Here is a 19,290-nt window from a genome sequence, read left to right on the forward strand (position 1 = left end):
CTGTGTGTATAAGACAGAAACTAGAACTGGTTAAGTTAATCATGAGGTCAGCGGTGACCATAAAAGAAAGTGTCCCTTTTATTTTACTGCGGAAAGAAAATGGAAGAGACAACAAAAAGAGAGCAAACAAAAAAATAACTCATGAATCATGTATACACATGGAGAAGGGGTTCCATTTTTAGCATATTAGTGTATCACAAATAAATAGATAAAGTAATGCTAACAATAAAATAAAGAAAATTTTAAATAAGTAATGTTATGAATACTACTCTACCAAAAAACAACAAAAACGACAAAATAGAGTCGGTATTTTGTATACATATGCATCATATACATGCACAAATATGCATTTATTTTTGACAAACCGTCAGGAATTGTTTTAAGATTTATTTCAAGGACACATAAATATGTCAGGAAACCTTATAAGGCCACCTTACACCGGTTTGTAAAAATAGATGAATCAATACACTGATCTAGCTCGTATGATGCTGTTGCAGTGGTGTTGAATTTCAGAGGCCCTGATTAGGCACTCTTCCACAATGAAACTCATCACACTGAACAAGCAATGCCGGCGAGGCCAAGGCCAGGTGCAACAGAGCTGGACAAGTACTATTGCACCACCTTCTAATTCAAAATCTTATTCATGATGATTTCTCGTGAGCATTGGGCTTTGTTTTCAACATTTCCTTAGGAAAAGCCTAAATTATTTGTCACCATCCCTTTAGTATTGTGAAAGGCAAAGCCATTTTATTGAAATAACAGCCAAACCTTACATACTGTTTAGACCAACAGCAATTTGGTTTGGGAATTTGAATAGTGCTGCAGAAAACTTGGGGTAAGTATGAAAAACATGCAATAAGATCACTCATTTACTTACTTACTGTACTGCGTTTAGATTATAGAAAACAAAAAGTGTGTAAAGATATCTTTTGTATTTTAAGTAAATACAAAAGCAATCATTTTTGCTTTTTTGTCTTATCATTCTGACATTTTTATGACGTAGGAGTTACTTGCTACACATTTTATGGCTTAATGAGCTGAAATGTTGTTCACACAATAAGAAATGGACTTGCTGATATAATTGTACAGACTTTATGGTGGACTACTGACACTGATTACTGTCTAACAGAAGAATCCAGAATACATTACAAGCAGTGAAATCAGACCAATCTCAATAATTAAAGCAATGTTCCCCCCCCCCAAGTAAAGCCGTTACTGATGATTCAGTTACAGGGACTACACTTCATAACTCATGTAATGCCATTACAAACTCCACATTAAATGCTGATTTCAGTTCAGTAGACCTTTGGAGCAGAGCATAACACTCTCTCTGCCTCCACAGTTATGAAAACAAGAAGTCTGTGCTTCTTTTAATTCATTCCATCTATATTTCCACTTAAGATAGCTTATTTTATTGGTGCAGTTGAAGTATTTGATTTGGAACTATATATTCTTTTGTGGTAAGACAGTAGCCCGACAACATCAAACTGTCTTTTTCTCTAAAAAAACGAAAAATTAATTTAAGCAATTCAGAGCTAACGAACACTTCTGAAGTCCATGACACGTCCATGACTTTGCAATAATTGCAACCTCACCAGAGAGGCGAAAATCTGACCCAGCCAAATTATCTCTCTCCCCTCTGCCAGTATTTGGATTTCCAGACAATGATACACAAGGCAGAAACCAAAACTCGCAGACAGAGGACAAAAAGAGGAAATAAGAAATTCAAATCCACTTTCATGTCGTCACACTCCCCCTTCCTCTGCAGAGGAAACCGGATGACTCCGCTCGGCAGCATGTTCTGATAAATCACATTGATTTCTTATGTAACGTTGCATCCTGTGATTTACTATATTATAATGATATTATCTCCTTTTAAGTTTTTAGTCCTTTGCCCTCAGGGGGGGCCTGCATGTGACAGAGCAAAGGCCAGTATTTAGTTCTGCAGGCCCACCAATCAATCACTTCCATGAGTTTCAACATGTCCAAAACAGAACACACTGGACCCCATAAAATTAAAGGCAGCAGAAAAGAAACGATGAGCTTCAGACATTATCGCAACCTCTACTGTCTGTGTCTGTATACTTTCCTGAGTTTGAATGCGTGGGTGTGCGTGGGTGTGCGTGTGTGTGCGTTGATTTGTTTCCAGGAACACCCCGTCAGGAGCTTTCAGATGCAAGTCAGCACAAGAAGAGAAGTGTGTTTATATGAGCCCAGACGCATGTTCTCCCAGATGCTTCCAACCACCTCGAATAACTTTTTTCCCCTCTTTCCCAGCAGGAGATCCTGGGAGGAGTCAAGCAGCCAAAGTCATATAAACCTAAAGGCCAAAATGAGACAAGATGTGACAAGTTCCTGAACTCTTGCCTTTCAGAACTTCGCCCTTTCCGTTTCTCTCTCGCTTCCTCCCCTATTTGGTGAACAACAAGAAGAAAAAAAAAAAAAAAAAAGAAAATCTCCCTCTAGCTAACCAGCTTTTACAACTGCGGTGGATCCGTCACAACTGCAATCAGTCATGATAGGGTCTTTAATTAATGCAACAGGAAAGGAAAGGTCTTAGCCGGGGGAAGCTGAAAACAAGCCAGTACTTAGGGTTAAATAACGCTTTGATAGGGTTACACTTCCATCTCTCTGCTTTCTGTTGCCTTGATCACTCTCTAAGACTCAACAATAAGCCATCATACTATTTGTGAGTTCAAGACATTGTATCCTTTAAAAGGCTGCTTTGTTCAATAATAGGAAATAATGACTATTAAGCATCAGAAAGATGAAAAGAGCATGTTATTACTGGATTTAAAGTGATTATTTCTTCCATAGAAGGCATTAAAAAATACTTTTTCCCCTCTTTGCTGTAAATGACCTAATTCAAAGCTGAGATAAGCCATGAAGTGGTGGAAAAGGGTTTTTGATCTTTGCTATAAGTGGTAAATCAATAAACTAAAATACATAATTTAACTTATAACTTAGAATAAATTCAAACTTTTCTTTCCAAGAATATTTTTGATAGTGTAAGAAACAGGGATCAAAACTGTACTAAGTTTGTATTTTATCATTTCTGTGCACTGCAGATAACATACTGACCACTGATGATCACCAAGAAAATCTGTTATTTTATATTATCTGATAATTTGGACAAATTTGCGATTCTCAGTAACTGTACTGTGAATAACAAAGCCAGTGATTTTTGATTCAACTATAAGGATACTGGATGTAATGTGGGATAAAATGTAATTCAAATATGGCAGACATATCTTGAGCTACAAAGGTCATTATATACAGTATCTACAAAAATGTGGTTATTTATCCAAAATAAAACATATCTACAATCAGAGTAATCACTGTGAAAAACAAGGTTAGAGGAAATCCCCAAATTTATCTTTAGAAAGACAATAAAACAGTCACAATTTGGAGTCAGCCAGTTTTTATGTCAAATATTTGCTTTAAGGCTTTTTACATGTTCTAATCAGGGATATCACTAGCAACAAAGGCATCTGTATTTGCAACTTTCAGTTAAAAAGTGCAATTTTTTTTTTATCTGAACCTTTGAGAGACAGACACCTTTGAAGTGACACCTATTGTTGTAGCTTTATGACTCTGGTCTTTGTCTGAGTCAGATGTCGGTGTGAAGTGGCTTTGCAGCTTTTCAACACTGCATGAGAAAAGGTGTAAAAGCCAATGTGGATGCTGCACTGTTTGCCTCTCAAGATGGGCTGAGTTCAAATGGCGCAGACACTTCCACAGAGTCTGATCGCTGTTGCTTAACTTTACTGATTTGCCAGTGAGCTGTGAGTGACTCATTCGCAATCCATTGTGTTGTTTTATATTGCCATTGATATTTTGTTTTCTTTATAAAGAGGAAAACTCTGCCCCAGAACAAATTAAAACTGCCGCAAAGGTTACAAACTCCTCCAAAGATGTGCTTCAAGGTGATTTATTCACTCACTTATTTAGCAGGTAAAATCTGCAAAATTGTTCCTATATTATACAATTAGAAGTAATCGTTTTAATTGCTGCACAAGACACAACCGGCTCGCAAAACTTCAGGAAGTGGAGCCGATTCAAACTGCTTGGTATGAAGTTGGATTCACAGTGACACCAGATTAATCCAAGACTGTTTGGATGATTAATGGGGGAGGAAATAAAGAGCTACAGCTCTGTTTTCAGTCTCTTGTTCTTCAGGAAACATTGGATCATTTGAAAATTGAAAGAAATTAATACTCCTTGTCACTGTTTGGTGTAGTTGATGATTACCTGTAAAATATCACAAGAGTCATAGCTGGCTTTATGTAACACGTTCAAATGGTTATAAACACTGTTTGGAATGTTGTTAGGATGTGTTACATATTGTAGCCCAAAATAGTCATTTAAAAGTATCTACTTATATGCAAATATGACACAGATATTACAAAGACTTCCTCAGAAAGGCAGTGATTTAGGTAATAACTGAACAGTACATTGGAAATATGTGCAAGCTTTTTGACTTTGGTATTCAAACATTTTAAAAACCCTTCTGCTTATTAATAAATGACTTGGTCATAAATTCTTAAAACTCCATTAAGTCTTTCTCTCTTATTAAAAATGTATACATTTATAGGGATTAAATCACTTTTAAGTATGGAAGCATAGCAAAAGGATACCAAAATGCTTATGTCAAATGATTTTGAGCTCAGCATTGACAAAACCCTAACCTAACAGGTTTTAATTTTTAGAACATCTTTTAGATATCGACCGTTTTAATCACTAAAGCTTTTAGAAGATATTGATTCATTGTCAAGGAGCTAAGTAGAAGTTTTTTAAGGGTCGGCCTGAATGGACATTAACAAAATGCTGCCTTTGATCCTTAGAGCAGGGGTGTCAAACTTCAGTCCTCAAAGGATGTTGTCTTGCAACGTTTGAATGTGTCAAACGTCCAATATGCCTAAATCAAATGACTTGATTGACCTCCTCATGCACTCACATACTACAGAGTCCTGCTAATGAGGTAATTATGCTTTTCAGATTTGATAGCATAGTTTGAACTACGGCTCCGAAGGACTTTTTTCCTGGTATTTATCAAATTGTGTCACGTTTCTAAAATTTTAGTCAGAGTACGGAAAGGAACTCACTGCTTGAAATCTTCTAGGGGGCGCTATAGCTCCATTTTGCAACTACCAATGAATGTACACATAAATATATATTCCTGATTGGAAAAATATTTTTCATATGCAATTTTTTTTAAGTTTTGAAGAAATAGTTGGAATTTAGATGTATTAGGCATCCCATGCTGCTACAGACACACCCTACAGCCAACAACCATAGTTAAGATAGCATCAGAATATGTACTTGCAGTGTGGTTGAGGACCAGGTTAACATCAGTCAGGGAAGGTTTGAAAGTCAAGTGTTATCAGTGAGAATAGCAGTTTAAAGTTTCATGGCAATAGTTTAAGTCTGTCATCAGCTAGGGCCCAGATTGTCTTTGAAAAACTGAAACTTTGCTAAACTCTAAACCCCCAAAGCTTAAAAATACGTGACAAACCTAAAAATTAGGGTTTTGGTTCAAAATGGCCAACTTCTTTTTTGTTTTAGGGCAAGTCACTAAATAATTTTTGTTGTTTGATCTTGGAGAGCTCTAGACGAGTACCACGTTTTACAGCTCGTGGTAAATCTGGTGCAAGGAATTCCAGCTTAAGGTGCACTGTGAAGCATTTCTTCCTCCCCCCCCACCCACCCCAATCCTTAGTAAACTTTTTTTTTCATCCTGTGCAAAGACTTAAAGACTGCTGAAAGTCCAAAAAAGGCAATTTATTTAATTTAACACAGATTGATAATATTATTGTTCATAGTTCTGAACAGGTCTAAGGGGTAACAGTTCACATATAATCATAAAGCATTTTAGTCCTTTTTTTCTGCAGTGATCTAGCCTCTTCAACCTACAATTAGTCTGGCTAGAGATGGAAATGGAAGATTTAAAAAAAAAAAAAAATAACGCTTGCAATTAATTTAGCTTTTGCACTGCTTTTGATATTTGGTTCTAATTTTTATACCTATGCATTTAACTGGTCCCGTGGGGTATAACCTATAGGGGGTGCTGTAGAGCAATTATTCACTTTTTTGCACTTAATACGTGCACATTATCAATGCTAGCACAATTTTTCATAAAGTTTGGGGAATGTTGAGGCCTCCGGGAAGGCAGTACTTTCAACAAAAAGGAAACGGAGGAATAAAAAACACATGTAAGAATGATAAAAGGGATTGCAGTGTAGTTAATAATCTTTTTTTTTTTTTTTACCCTGGTAACCGTTAAAATATATTAATTTTTTCTGTCTCTAATTAACACATTTTTTTATGAGTTTCAGGACTCAAAAAGGCATTTAATTTTATTTAAAAAAAAAAAAAAAAAAGATCACTGGACATTTGCAATTCAATAGGTCACTTGGGTTTACCAGGAAAATATTTAATCTAAATTGACCCTCACACTTTTGTATGAGATGTGAGTACATTTAACTAACATTTGGAAAAAAAACTAAAATACAGTGGATTTTAGTTTATAGTAATACATCAGTACATTATAGTTTAGTAGATCATTATGAGAAGGAAAGGAGCTAGTGAAAAAAGAGCAAAGCATGATAACAAAAGTGATGTACAAATTGACAAAGGTGCACAATAACCCCAAGTCTTTAATTCATCTTGAGTGAAGATATTTTCTAAATATAAACCAAACGTACGGAAACTCTGTGGGTCACAATACATAGACATGTGCTTTCAATTAAGACATGAGGTGAGCACAAAGGATCAGTCTCCTATAGGCACAAGAATGTAAAACAGCCAGAATCATCCCTGTGCAAGTGAGACAACAACAGCTCAAATATAAAACATGCAGAAGGAACTTTAAACACGACTCAAGAGCCTGATGTGGTTCACATTTGAATATAAATGTCAAAACTGAGCGGCATTCACCCTTTAAATCTCCACATCAAAGCACATCAAAGCAACAGACACAGCAAAATTTACACCTCATACTGTGGTCCTCTTTTACACACATCCACAGTCTCAGTGCTGATCACTGCTTGGGCCCAGATCACCACAACAAATGCTCCAAATGACCCACATCTTGTGGTATTTTTCCTTCCCTCCTCACAGGCGGCATAATTACTGTATTACAGCTCACGTCAGCGGCACTCTTCTTAGGTCAGCTCAGTGACAGTTGTCTCTGACTGGGCCTCATTTCGTTGCTATGTGCGTTTGAGTGACACAAGCCAAACAGGCAGTTTGTTTGCATTGGCTGCAGTTTGGCACGCACTTCACATGCCAACATGGCCAAAGTAGGATGTGCTCGAAGCTAATAATGTCCTGTCTGTGCTCACTTGGGCTGCTTTTTCTTTAGTCGAGAAAACAAGGGATTGTGGTTTGTGAGAGTGTGCGAGCAGAGCTGGCCCAAGATTGTATGGAGACCTAAGCAGAAGGAGCTTCTGGGTCTTATTTAAATTTCCACGAAAAACCCATGCATGTAACTTATAACACTTTTCTAGTGACACCAACTACTCAAAGCACTTTAACACTATGCACCTCCCCCTGCACTCACTTCTCATGTAGAAAGAGTTCTACATGTAAAATTAATATTTTTGAAAACAACATGTGAACATGTTATTCATTTGGAAAACAAATTTTGTGCAGTAAACAATTTAGGAGGTATTTCACATGTGTAAATGTTATTGTGTCCTAACTTATGAAACACAAGGATGTAAATTTTCTGGATTTGATAGATGTTCCTTTGTGTTTCACATGTAACACATTACGCAGTGTAGTAGGCACAAAATACATGGTGCACACCTTTCATACGTCAAATGTTTACATGTTAGCTAGAGAAATGTAAAACAATTTTTTTTTAAATGTGACTCTTGGTGTAGTCACATTGTGATCATGTTACGTGTCTCTTAAACATGAAAACATTGTGTGTTTCATCAATTAGAGGGATCAGAAATGCAAAATTATTACTGTTAACATGGTTATCAAACCATATATTCAGGATCACATGCCAATTGTGAATGAAGATATATATATGTTTATTAATTTTTTTTTTAATTTGATGTTTAATAAACTGAGCCTACATTTTTATATTTACACTTAAATTTATTTGGGGCTTAGCCTTATAAGTAGGCTAAGCCCCAAATAAAAAGCAAGGTTTGCGTGAGAAGTCAAGCTTTCTTAGTTTGCCCTGTGTGCCTGTGTGTGTCACATCAGAATAGGATATATCAGTTTCTTAACAAGACTGACTCAGATCAATGCCTAGGAACCACTTCAAATCCTTAAGTTTTTGTGTTGAGCATTCAATCAGTTTGCATGATTATCACAATCAGCACAGATTAAAAAAAACAAAACACTGAGAAGTCTCACCTTCTGTGAGCCAAGTCTCTTGTAGTTGGCTTAAATCCTGGAAGAGGTCTGTGTGGAATCAGAAAAGAAAGGCAAGAATGAATATTCCTCATAGAACAGAAAATGATTACGTTTTACGCTCTCACACACTGACATCCTTTCAGCTACTGGAAGCCCCAAATCCAAATCTGTTTATTTCTGTGTCCTTTACCTTCAGATTCCTGAGGGGGTAATTCTGTGTCCATGAATTTCCTTTTTGCTGCCATCAACAGTCTATTTAGGGGCCCATTTCCTTGCGACTTCTGCAAAAGCAATAGATGTTAACAGAATCCAGTCGAGCACTTCAACAACAGAAGTATCAAAACAGTTCACGGCAGTCCTTCACTGTCCACCAATTGGGCATCTGACCGGGAAATGACATCAAAGCGCACAAAGCAGCAATATGTTTTGTGATGCATATTTAAAAAGGACTTAGACTGCCTAAGACAATATCGCATGAGTCAGTTCGGGGCTGTGGGGGGAACCTTTTGACCAAAATAATTATTTGAAACTAACTAAACCAACAAAATAAATTGACAATAACTTTTAAAGGCGCACAGGCGTAACTTAGTGGAGGCATTTTTCCTTCCTGGCAGTTGCAATCAGTGCAGACAAACACTTTTTCTATCGCAACTCGTGCAGACGCGACGCGAACACGAATAAAGTCGCGGCAAGCAGCGAAACAACAAGGCTGGATAAAAAAACAAACAAAACACATTTAGCTGTAGAATAAAGCAACAAAAAGAGTTGAGACATACGTACATTTGCTAAAGGGTAAGGCACTTGCTGGTCCAAATATCCATCCATCTTATAATCCATCCGTTTAACCGTTTGCGGTCATTTGCGCTGAGTTGGAGTGGGATCCACGCAGGCTGCAGGGAAGAGGAGGGAGCGCTGTTTGTGAATGGAGCTGCGTGGAGGCTGCATGCATAATGAGCTCCATTCACAAAAAATGCCGAGGGGAAGCGATGGCGAGTGATTACCCAGCGGGCTGCGGCCCTCTTTACAAATCTCTTTTGTGCACATGCGTGTATATGTGTGTGTGTGTGTGTGACTGAGTGAGTGCGCGTTGATTTCACAAGCAAATAAACAACCACTTTCCCCCCCGGATTCATTCATCAAATAACGCGACTTTTACTTTTTTTTATTTACGAAACAAATCGCCTTTATGATGGTGAGAAATGCGGAATGATTGCATTTTGCCGACTACATACAATTTTTTTTTTCCATATTTCTTGCCACGTCTGCCCCGGGTTTGTTCTTGGATACAGCCAAGTCCAGAAAGTGTAAAGAGAAACAGATGTTGCGTTCACGTCAAGACCCCTACCCCCCACTTCATCTGAATTTTGATCAGCTTTCGGTGGAACAGATTTGAAAGTGTGGAGTGAGCTGTTATTTCTGCAGCAGATCTAATTTTGGTGAGACTCGCGTTCTTTCAGCTCGGCTCCACTGGACGGTTCTGATTGGTGGGTCTCCTCTGAAGGGCTCGAATTTCTCGCTTTTATCCGGTTGAATTCACCGACTTCTGAATGAAGTCTCGGTTCCCCGTGTGAGCCAATCAGATACCTGATCGTCGGGGTCCTAGCAACGATGGGCGGGGCTGACACTCGAGCAGCCAATGAGCTTCCGAGCAGACTGTGGCTTTTTCTACTGGATTTTCCAGTTGTTTTTCATTCACAAAAAAGGAAGAGGGGAGCGAGAGAGAAGGAAAAAAAAATACTCCATTCATAAAAACTTGCCCTGGCATGAAAGGCTTAACATGTTTTTTTTGTTTTTTTTGCCTTTGCTTGGAAAAACTCCATCTCCTGTTATTTACCTGCTTTCAGGTCCATGGCCCTGTAGTTATGACAAGCTGTTATCAGAACGTTGGAAGAAAAATCTTGAACATTAAACCTGACTCCTAGAAGCACAGGGATATGCATCCTCACATTTTTGTGGCTTAAGTCTACCTCACAAAAGAACCACAGCATTTAAAATGCATATGGAGAGTTCTTGTGTGAATGGGGCCGAGGACAGCCTTCTCCTTCTGCCCCCTGCTCCTCATATACGTCTCCGGTCTCCAAAGATAACCAGAGTAAATACAAGAGAAACTTTTTAACTTATGTATTCTGGCAGCATATACAGCAGTAATCACTTTAATCTTGTTTGTGTGTGAGTCCGTGTGTGTGTGTGTGTGTGTGTGTGTAGAATCATATCATTTATCAGAAACACATTTTCCTGCTCTTTGACATGATGGTGCCATTGGTGCTGACCCACACTAAGCCAAGAAACATTAGAAGGTTTTATACAAAAGAGCAGTGAAATATTTCCAGTTTGTTTAAACCACTTTGTACCTGTTTCAGGAGGTGTTTTTTTTGCTTTTTTTACAAACAAAAAAAAGAAAAGAAAAAAAAAACTCAGAGAGAATTAGGGTGACTCCAGAAGGTTTCGGGCTTAGGGGTCGAATTGTGGCCCATTAGTCTTCGTGTGAACACCGAAACCAGAAGGCATCAAATTATTTCATAAACAAGGGATCTTTATTGTCATAAGAATTTGTTTAAAGAAGTTGTAAGAAGGCAATTTTTTCAAGTAGATAAAAGCAATATTTTTAAGTAGATAAATGTCAAAGTTAGCTACGTTGAGAGGCTCCAGAAAAAAAATTGTCAATAGTTTTAACTTTCTTTTATTGATTTAGAAAAACTGGCAAACAAACAAATAAATATTGAAAGTTGTTAGTCACTTTGGACGTTAGTCAGAATCAAAATTCCATGTCCTTTTCCAGAGGGACATGTATTTTGGAAAAACAAGAAAATAATCAACAAAGAATCTTATTTAAATGGAATAGGAAGAAAACTATCTGCCAAAACTGAACAATTAGCAGAAATAAGATACTGCTTTTAGAAGGCGCAATACTGAGTTTAATAATTAAAATAGTGTTTCTCTGATAAGTTAGCAATACCTGACAAAAATGACTTTTCCTGAACCATTCACGTGTAGAAATATGCATTTATGACTTTCTGGAAAGAGGGAAGCAGTGAATTTAGGCAATAAATTTAAAGGACTGGCCATTAATCCCTACCAGTCCCCTCTGCATGGCATCACTGGAGAGAAGAGTTCAGATTGGATTTGCGTTCAGTTTCAGCTGTGACTGAGATTCAGAGATATTTCATAAAGCACGTTAGGACCATCTGTGTCTTCCCCTTCCTCCTCTCTCATCTGCACTTTTCAGGTTACTTCCTGTTTAATGATATTTAGATGCCCATTTAGATGTATATAACAGGCTATAAATATTGAATCAGGTCTGCTCTTTACAACTATGGCTGATATGTTTCCCTACAATGTGAGGCAGATTTAAAATAAATTAAATTATGGTTCTTCTAAACTATGTTTCTTTTACAGACATAAGACTTGTTTTACTCAACAAGTCCAAGATTATTTAATCTCAGCAACATTCTTTCCTGTTTTGGACTATATTGGCTTGATGTTTATTAATTCACCTGGACAATATATTAAGAAATTGGATTGTTGCGCACTTTTTTGTGGATATTGTGTTCACTATTGTCATTTGTCTGCAGCTGCTCGTCGTCCCTCTCTTATTTCATAAACAAGGGATCTTTATTGTCATAAGAATTTGTTTAAAGAAGTTGTAAGAAGGCAAGAAGGAGCATGTGTGTAGACAGTCACACATGCTCCTTTTCATGTGTGAATATATACTGAGACGACTTACTTGACTGTTTTTATTATTATGTCCCAAACCTGGCATTGTCCTCTTTCCCGTCCATATGTTTGTTCCTAGAGAACGGATCTGGGCAAAAAAAGCATTGCAATGTGCCGCCCCTTCTGTGTGGAAGGATTTTCAGTTAGAGTTGAAATTGACAGAGAATTTGGTGAACTAAAATCCCATAAAGAAAAGTGTTTTGTCATTTGCAATTGCTTTTGTTAGTTGGTCACGTTTTTTATTTACTAATTTGATCATTTTATGCTTCCAAGCATTTCAAACTAAACAAATGCGCGTTGCATATCTCAATAAGGTTTTATATATGGTAAACTTAGGTTATTATTATTACTTCATATCTCTTAAAAACTCTGCGGTTCCTGGCTGAGCTGATGGGAAAGCTGCAAACAATGTATTGACTGCTCTCAAGCTTTTTATGGGCACTCCCAAAAAAACTGTTTTCAAATGTCAAACCGTTATAACCTCCTCCACTTCTGAATTTTGAATAAAATGTGATTAAACACATTTGTTGAGAGACTGATTTCCAAAATTTTGCTAGCCAAGAAATAATCTAAATAGGACCTTTCTGTCAACATGAAGTAGGCCAAAATATCTCTTTATGCTTTATGGAAGATGTGTGTTCCATTGCATCTGATGTAAAATCTATTGCAGCCTTTAAGAAGAAGACATCATAGTATCGTAAAAACAGTTAGACAGTGGTACCAGTGTAATGGTTTCAAGACCTGAAAGGCTTCCCTTAACCGTTGGAGCCATGCACTTGGCCCTTTGGTGAAAAATAAAATAAAAATTCTGGTTAGAGTTAAATTGTATAAAATAAAAGTCACATTAAGTGTGTATAAAAGTCATGAAACAACATAAAAATAGCCTTGATTATTCCCAGAAAAGCTGGCCTTTTAAAATGTGTGCATATACTTTTGAGATCCTCTGTAAATAATTTTTCTTTGTGTAAATTATTTTTTTCAGTGTTCAAACTAAAAACACAGCATCAGACTAAAGTGTGACTAAAACTAATATACATATGAGTAAAGAGCCTGACTAAAACTGAATTAAAATCTAAACCAAAGCTGTCATAATTGTGTGCTTATGTATTTGTTGAGTGAAAGCCAAAAGCAAGCAGAAAGCCTTTTCCACGAGTACTTGTCGAGATATACGCCGCTAACCTGACAACATTATGTTGCTACAAATCACACAAGATTTACAACATCTTTAGACCCTTTAGGATGAATTGTAAAAGTGAAGATCATTGGCAGTGGCTATCGATCGACTCCCATGTATTTCATTTACAGACTCGCCCCACACACACACCCACGCACACACGCAAAGTGCTGAAAAGCATTGTGAAATCTATTGTAATAGTCATCCACCTTTGAGTCTAATATAGCTTCGTCAGCAGTGAGATAAGTACTGACAGAGACAGACGGGAGACATTTTAAGACCCTGCAGCGCTGTGGAGTGGACTCAAAGTGCTTATTGATCAAAGCTGGCTGTGCTTGATGGATGGATGAAATGTTATTATAGCTTCAAACGTTGTAGTTATTGAGAGACACTGTGCCGAAAAAAGGAAAAACTTAGGAAGATGAAATGAAATGACAAACTTATGAAATGAAAAACTTAGGAAGAAAAGTCAAGTTTGAAGCCAAATGGATGGACAGACACACACGGAGTGATTGGGAAAGGAAATTTAGAGAGAAGACTCGTGAGGTGAGGCGTTGGGGGAGGATGCGGTGAGGAATTCTTGTCAACAACTCCTCTTGGGTTCGGGTCTCTTTCTCTATCTGAAGCTTTTAGTCTTCATTCCTCCTCTAGTTCTCCCGATAAGGCTGATGGTGACTGATATAGAAATGAGGATTCCTGATAATACAAGGACATCACATACAGATTTACTGGAAGCATAATGCACGATCTTAACAGTCACAACCACAACAGATTTTTAAGAATTAGAAATGCATCGGCCAGAGATTTTGTGGATGGTTTCTGCTCACTCATTTTGCAAAAGTTGAAAAGTTATCCTTTCATTACCATAAATAACATTCAAAATACAATAAAGTATTTTTTGTTTTCATAATTTTGTGCTGAAGACAGCACAAAATTAGAAAGAAAAGTCAAGAAAAGACATTTTAGAGATAAAATGTCTTATATCTCTAAAAGACAGAAATAATCTTCTCAAAAAGAAGCACCAAGTGATTTTGCCTTTTTTGTTCAGGTCTCTTATAATCTTCAAATATTCCCTAATAAAACCAAACTAAAGAGCAGAACATACATCCATTACAAAACAGATTCTACACTAATAGCTTTTTTATTACTTTTTTGTATTCCTTAAACCATAGTAGTGCGCCACATCACAAAATATATCGGTATTTGTCACACGTTCCAGCCAACATTAATAACAGCTGTGTTCAGCTTAATATTGGAGAGGGAAAAACGCTGATTTACTCCCAGAAGTGTTAAATTATTAGAACATTTACTCATTTTTAAAATTGCTATTAGGAATCGTCTTATAGATTTTCTGTTAATCGTCCTTTTGTGTATTAGAACCAGAGGCGCTATCACATTGTGTGTGTTTTGGTGCGGAATGAAACATTTTTATTCCATTTCCTTACAAAGAGATAATGTTTTTCTATTTCACCTGATATTCTTTTTGCCCATGGTTTTCAAAAACAAGCACTCACATTTAACTCTTGGTCAGAAAATCTGTCCTGGCTGGAATGAGCAGAGGAGGAAACGCCTCTCTCTCTCTCGTATCACGCCACCTGGAAAGTTGCTGCAAATGCAAATACTTGTGTGAAACAATAGCACAGGAGTCTCACATGCCCTTGTGTCATTCTTGTGTATCAGTACCCAAAAACAGGCTTTGGATAGTTTTTTGCCAAGACAACCAAAAATAATAAGACCTCTGTGCAAGTTCCCAAATCTCTCACATCGCTGCTGCCAAATCTTAACCCCCAGGGCTGTCCTATGTCCTGCCGGCAGTGTGAAACACAAAGTATTTGGTTTACACCCAGGACAGTGTTTCCTAAGAAAACAATACACACCTTAAAATAACCTCAGTCAAAATAGAGATTGCTCTGTTTGTTGCATTATTTTACCCCCCTCCAAACACTTCCTTCAAAGGCTAAGTTGGATTATTTGAACTCATGACCTTCCTGAAAAGATTCCTATGTTCAAGGTAAAGAAACACTGCATATCATGTTGCCCCTCAACAATTTGCTCTAAGCAGGTATGCTCTGGTGCATTACAGTGCCTTTGAAAAGCATTAAAGTTATACATTTTATCCTTTTCCAACCACAAACTTCAAGGAATTTACTGAGATTTATTGTGACAGACAAACACAAAGTAGTCCTTTGTTGCAAAGTTGAAGAAAAATGTCAGAATACAGAGTAACAATGTATGATACAAATATCTGAAAGGTTTGGAATTCACATGTATACAGATATTCTCAGATGAGCCTTTTTGTGTTGGAAAGTGTATAGATAGTAAAAAAGAACTCCTACAGGGCTTCCATGAATGTCATCTGAAAAGATTGATGCACATTTGAATTGAGACTCCCTGAATAAGTACTTTTCAAAGCCTTGTTTTGCAATAATTACTGTTGCGAGTCTTGTGAGATACAGTTCTGTGAAAACAAATATTTATCCTCTACATATTTATCTTTCTGTTTCATGAAACTGTTTTTAAAATCAGACATAGTTAACACGAGTAAAAAACAAAAAAATAGCAAATTTGGACATCAGAATCATGCCTGTAAGTTTGCAGTTATCTCATACTTTTTCTGCCCAAATGATGTACTGATCAGAGATTTGTGAGATGATTAGGTTATGTTTTATAATCAGAACTCAATATCCCTGACCTCTGATTCATTGATCTTAATAATATTATTTGTTCACTAATTTGGATTTATACTGAGAGTAAGATAAACACAGGTGAACTTAATTTAGCAATTATGTGATTTCTGAAGGTGCCTGGTTAGTGGTTTCATTACATTCTATTAAGAGACATCAGACGAAAACAGGGCTGAATACAAATACACCCTAAAGTTTTTGTTCACATGCAGATTACATTTTGCATAACACTTTAGACACCATATATCATTTTACTTTGACTTCCCATTTTCTACTTTGTGTTGGTCTATTACGAACATAAAATCCCATTAAAATGCAGTTCACAAAATGTGAAAAGACTTAACAGACTTGGCATCTTTCACAAGCCCTTGCAGCTGGAACAGCAACAGTTGACTTTTTGTTTTTGAGATCAAAGTGTAAGAATAAAAGGTGGAGACTTTAAACATTATTCCAGAAAATGTAATTTAAAGATCCCAGTTATAGAATTTGGCCAGAGAAGAAAATGTGACTGCCATTTGTGCACCACCCTGTAAATTTCTGGCAGTTTTGTTCAGTCTCCTAACAGGCTGCACTTGCCTCCGTCCTCCTTCAATTGGCGTGCATTTAAGAAAGCCCAACAAAACTGAAAGGGATCTTTAAAATGAGAAACTGTCCGTTTCATGTTTAATGCATGCCTCTGTAGATGTGTGCATTTCCTCCCTCTTTGCCCATGTGAGTTGTAAAACCCTCCCAAGGTCCCTCTCTTCATTCCCTCATCACACTGCACCGTTGCTGGGATTCCTGCCTGTGTAAAAGCCATAGTCCAGAAATGTCACTGCTGGCATGTGATGAGAGCTGGTGCGCCAAACCAAGCGTGCCTTCTAGCCACCTGCGACCCAACCTCCTCTAGCACACACTGGCTTGCTTGTTTGTTCACCATCCATTCCTTTGCCATTCCGCTTCTAAGTCAGCCTGTCTGGCCTGCCCTGGGCCTGTGAAAGATCAATCAGGTGAACACAATAGCATTTATAGGGGTGTTTTTGACTGGTGGCCCTGTAGAATTAAGGCTGCCATGCAGCTGCACCGGCCCGGTTGAGCTGCCAGAAACACAAACACAAAAGCTGAGTCAAGATGCTCCCTCACAGATGTACAAATACATGCTAACATGTATTTTTACAATCAAAATACTGATTTGATTTTCTATTTAAATGTTTAGGATAGCTGGGATGTGTTGTTTCTGTATCAGTTAGTTTTTTTATTACAACGTTGAAATTTGGAGCTGAAAGTTAGGCAGACAGTTTTTAATAATACACATATCTCTATAGATCTGTATGTTTTTAAAAATGTCTGGAGAATGTGGGCTATATACATGAATTGAATAGAAGTTAACTTAAAGGTGTCAATACCAAGTTGTCAAGATTTATTTTTAAAGTCATTAATTGTTTTTTCAATGATCAGAAGTGAAAGTTTTATTTATAGAAATTATGCAGAAAGTTTATTGTTTGAACTTTCCAAACAGTTAATATCTGTAGATGTTTTTTTTTTATTATTTGTCTCTTTTAAAAGATATGTTACAATCCCTAGTTGTTTAATTGTTTTGGAGTTTGATTCATTCATTCTATCTTGATTATTCTGTGTTCTTTGATTAGATCAGTCCTGCATCTGTTTTGCTTTAATTCAGTCCTTATCAGTGTTTCAATTTATGTTTACTTCTTGTTTCCAGTGATTTTTAGTTACTCTAATTGTGTTTCTTAAATCTAGTTATTCTTTAGTGTTATATTTATTTCCTGTTTCACAGTGTATTTTCTCTTGCCCCATGTGCCATTTTCTTATTCTCTTTCTCCTTAGTCTGCTGTCTGCGTTCTCCCTTTACAACTGTAACCTGTTAGTCAATTAGCCCGGTCCTTTGTTTCAGCATTCAACCTCCCAATACCTCATCCTCAGTCACTCCTTGCTGGCTCCTCCTGTTACCTCTCTGTTCTGTCTTGTGTGCTCCTCATGTCTTCTTGCTGCTTTCCTTCCCTTGGTTTTTTGATTTTTGTTCTGATCCTCTGTGCTCTCATGGATTTTTGTAAATTTTTGTTCTTATAATTTCACTAAAACATCACCATCAACTCTATACCTCAGTCAGTCTGCATTTGAATCAACATATGTCTGAAACCTTCAGTTGAAATAACAAGGAACTTACAAAGCTTTAATGAGAAAATCTTTAACTCATTGCTAACTAATTGCAAATTGCAATTGTAATAATTTCTTGTGATTTCTAGAGTAAACTAGCACAGCCACTAAGCCAACTGTTGCTCCACACCACCCTTCAGCTGACTAAAAGAAGGCTGTCATACTTCTACCCTGCTTACAAGAAATATAAATTTCACTCTTTCAAAACAACTCTGAAGAAAAAACACCAACAAAAATAGTCATTGCATAGAAACAAAATAAATTAAACAAACCTGAACGGGTGTGAGCAAGTAGCCAAATTTGTTTTATATTTCCATTGGATTGTTTGATTTTAAATAATTACAACTCGCTAAAACCCCTATTTTTACATTTGCAAAATGTTTCACATTTGCAAAATGTTTCCATAAATACGGGCACATGAAAACATCTACACGAATGTGCATCTACTCATATTCTCATAAAAAGAGACTCATAAAAGAGTCTTCTTTTGTGACCAAGAGGAACAGCTTGGAGACTGAAGAGTGTTGGGAAAGCTAGTGTTTGATTCCAGACATTGGATGGCTGTAAAAAGACACAGAGGGGCTTTGTTGACATCTCTGTCTTTCCTTCTCGCACTAACTGCTCGCATAGTGCCAGTTTTGAGTAAACCATCCTATTGTTGGGTCCTGCACCCTCTTAACCCACATTTCCATTTATATCCCATTTTCCACTTCATTTCCATACCAATTTCGGAGGACAAAAAAAGCCAGTGTTATGTCATTTATAGTGATGCAGCTGGTTTATCTATCCAAAAAAGGGGAAAACCAGTGAGATAGCCTGCAGGGCATGGCCTCCCCTGCATCAAAACTGCTTGTGTTAATTCAAAGGCAGGACGCGTTGATGGTTGGCCCGTTTGGCAAACTGATGACAAAGATGCCTATTATGGTTTTGCCTTGATGCCATAGTTAGCACTGATTTGGGGAGAAAAAAGAAACAGATTAACAGCAAGTTATTTTAGCTTGTTTCTGACATTTTCTGTTGAGGTTTCACGGCTTTGCGAAACTTTATTGGAGTGTTTTCTTGCTCTTTGTAGATGTACTTTTCCTTGTATTTACTCCAAGCCTTGTAAACTCTGTGGTGTAAGCAGATCTTCTCTACAGACCAACACACACCACTGCTTGAAGGGGTGCATGAATGGATAGTTGTGTT

General features: G+C 37.2%; 1 protein-coding gene across 2 annotated transcripts in view; it reads right to left on the minus strand.

Annotated features, from left to right (window-relative positions):
* Positions 1-9,830, minus strand: part of etv4 (ETS variant transcription factor 4) — a 39,521-nt gene extending 29,691 nt beyond the window's left edge. Inside the window, exons 1-4 of one of the 2 annotated variants that reach the window (XM_044103061.1) lie at positions 9,606-9,830; positions 9,154-9,263; positions 8,564-8,654; positions 8,374-8,421 (exon numbers count right to left, since the gene is read on the minus strand). In XM_044103061.1, coding sequence (XP_043958996.1) covers positions 8,374-8,421; positions 8,564-8,654; positions 9,154-9,210 — 196 coding nt within the window. In that variant the 5' untranslated portion in view covers positions 9,211-9,263; positions 9,606-9,830. Of the gene's footprint in view, positions 1-8,373; positions 8,422-8,563; positions 8,655-9,153; positions 9,402-9,605 lie in introns of those variants that run through there. The other variant, XM_044103060.1, reaches the window with a different exon arrangement.
* Between the last annotated feature and the right edge of the window lie 9,460 nt (positions 9,831-19,290).

This window comes from Gambusia affinis, linkage group LG20 (assembly GCF_019740435.1).
Source record: "Gambusia affinis linkage group LG20, SWU_Gaff_1.0, whole genome shotgun sequence".
NCBI lineage: Eukaryota > Metazoa > Chordata > Actinopteri > Cyprinodontiformes > Poeciliidae > Gambusia > Gambusia affinis.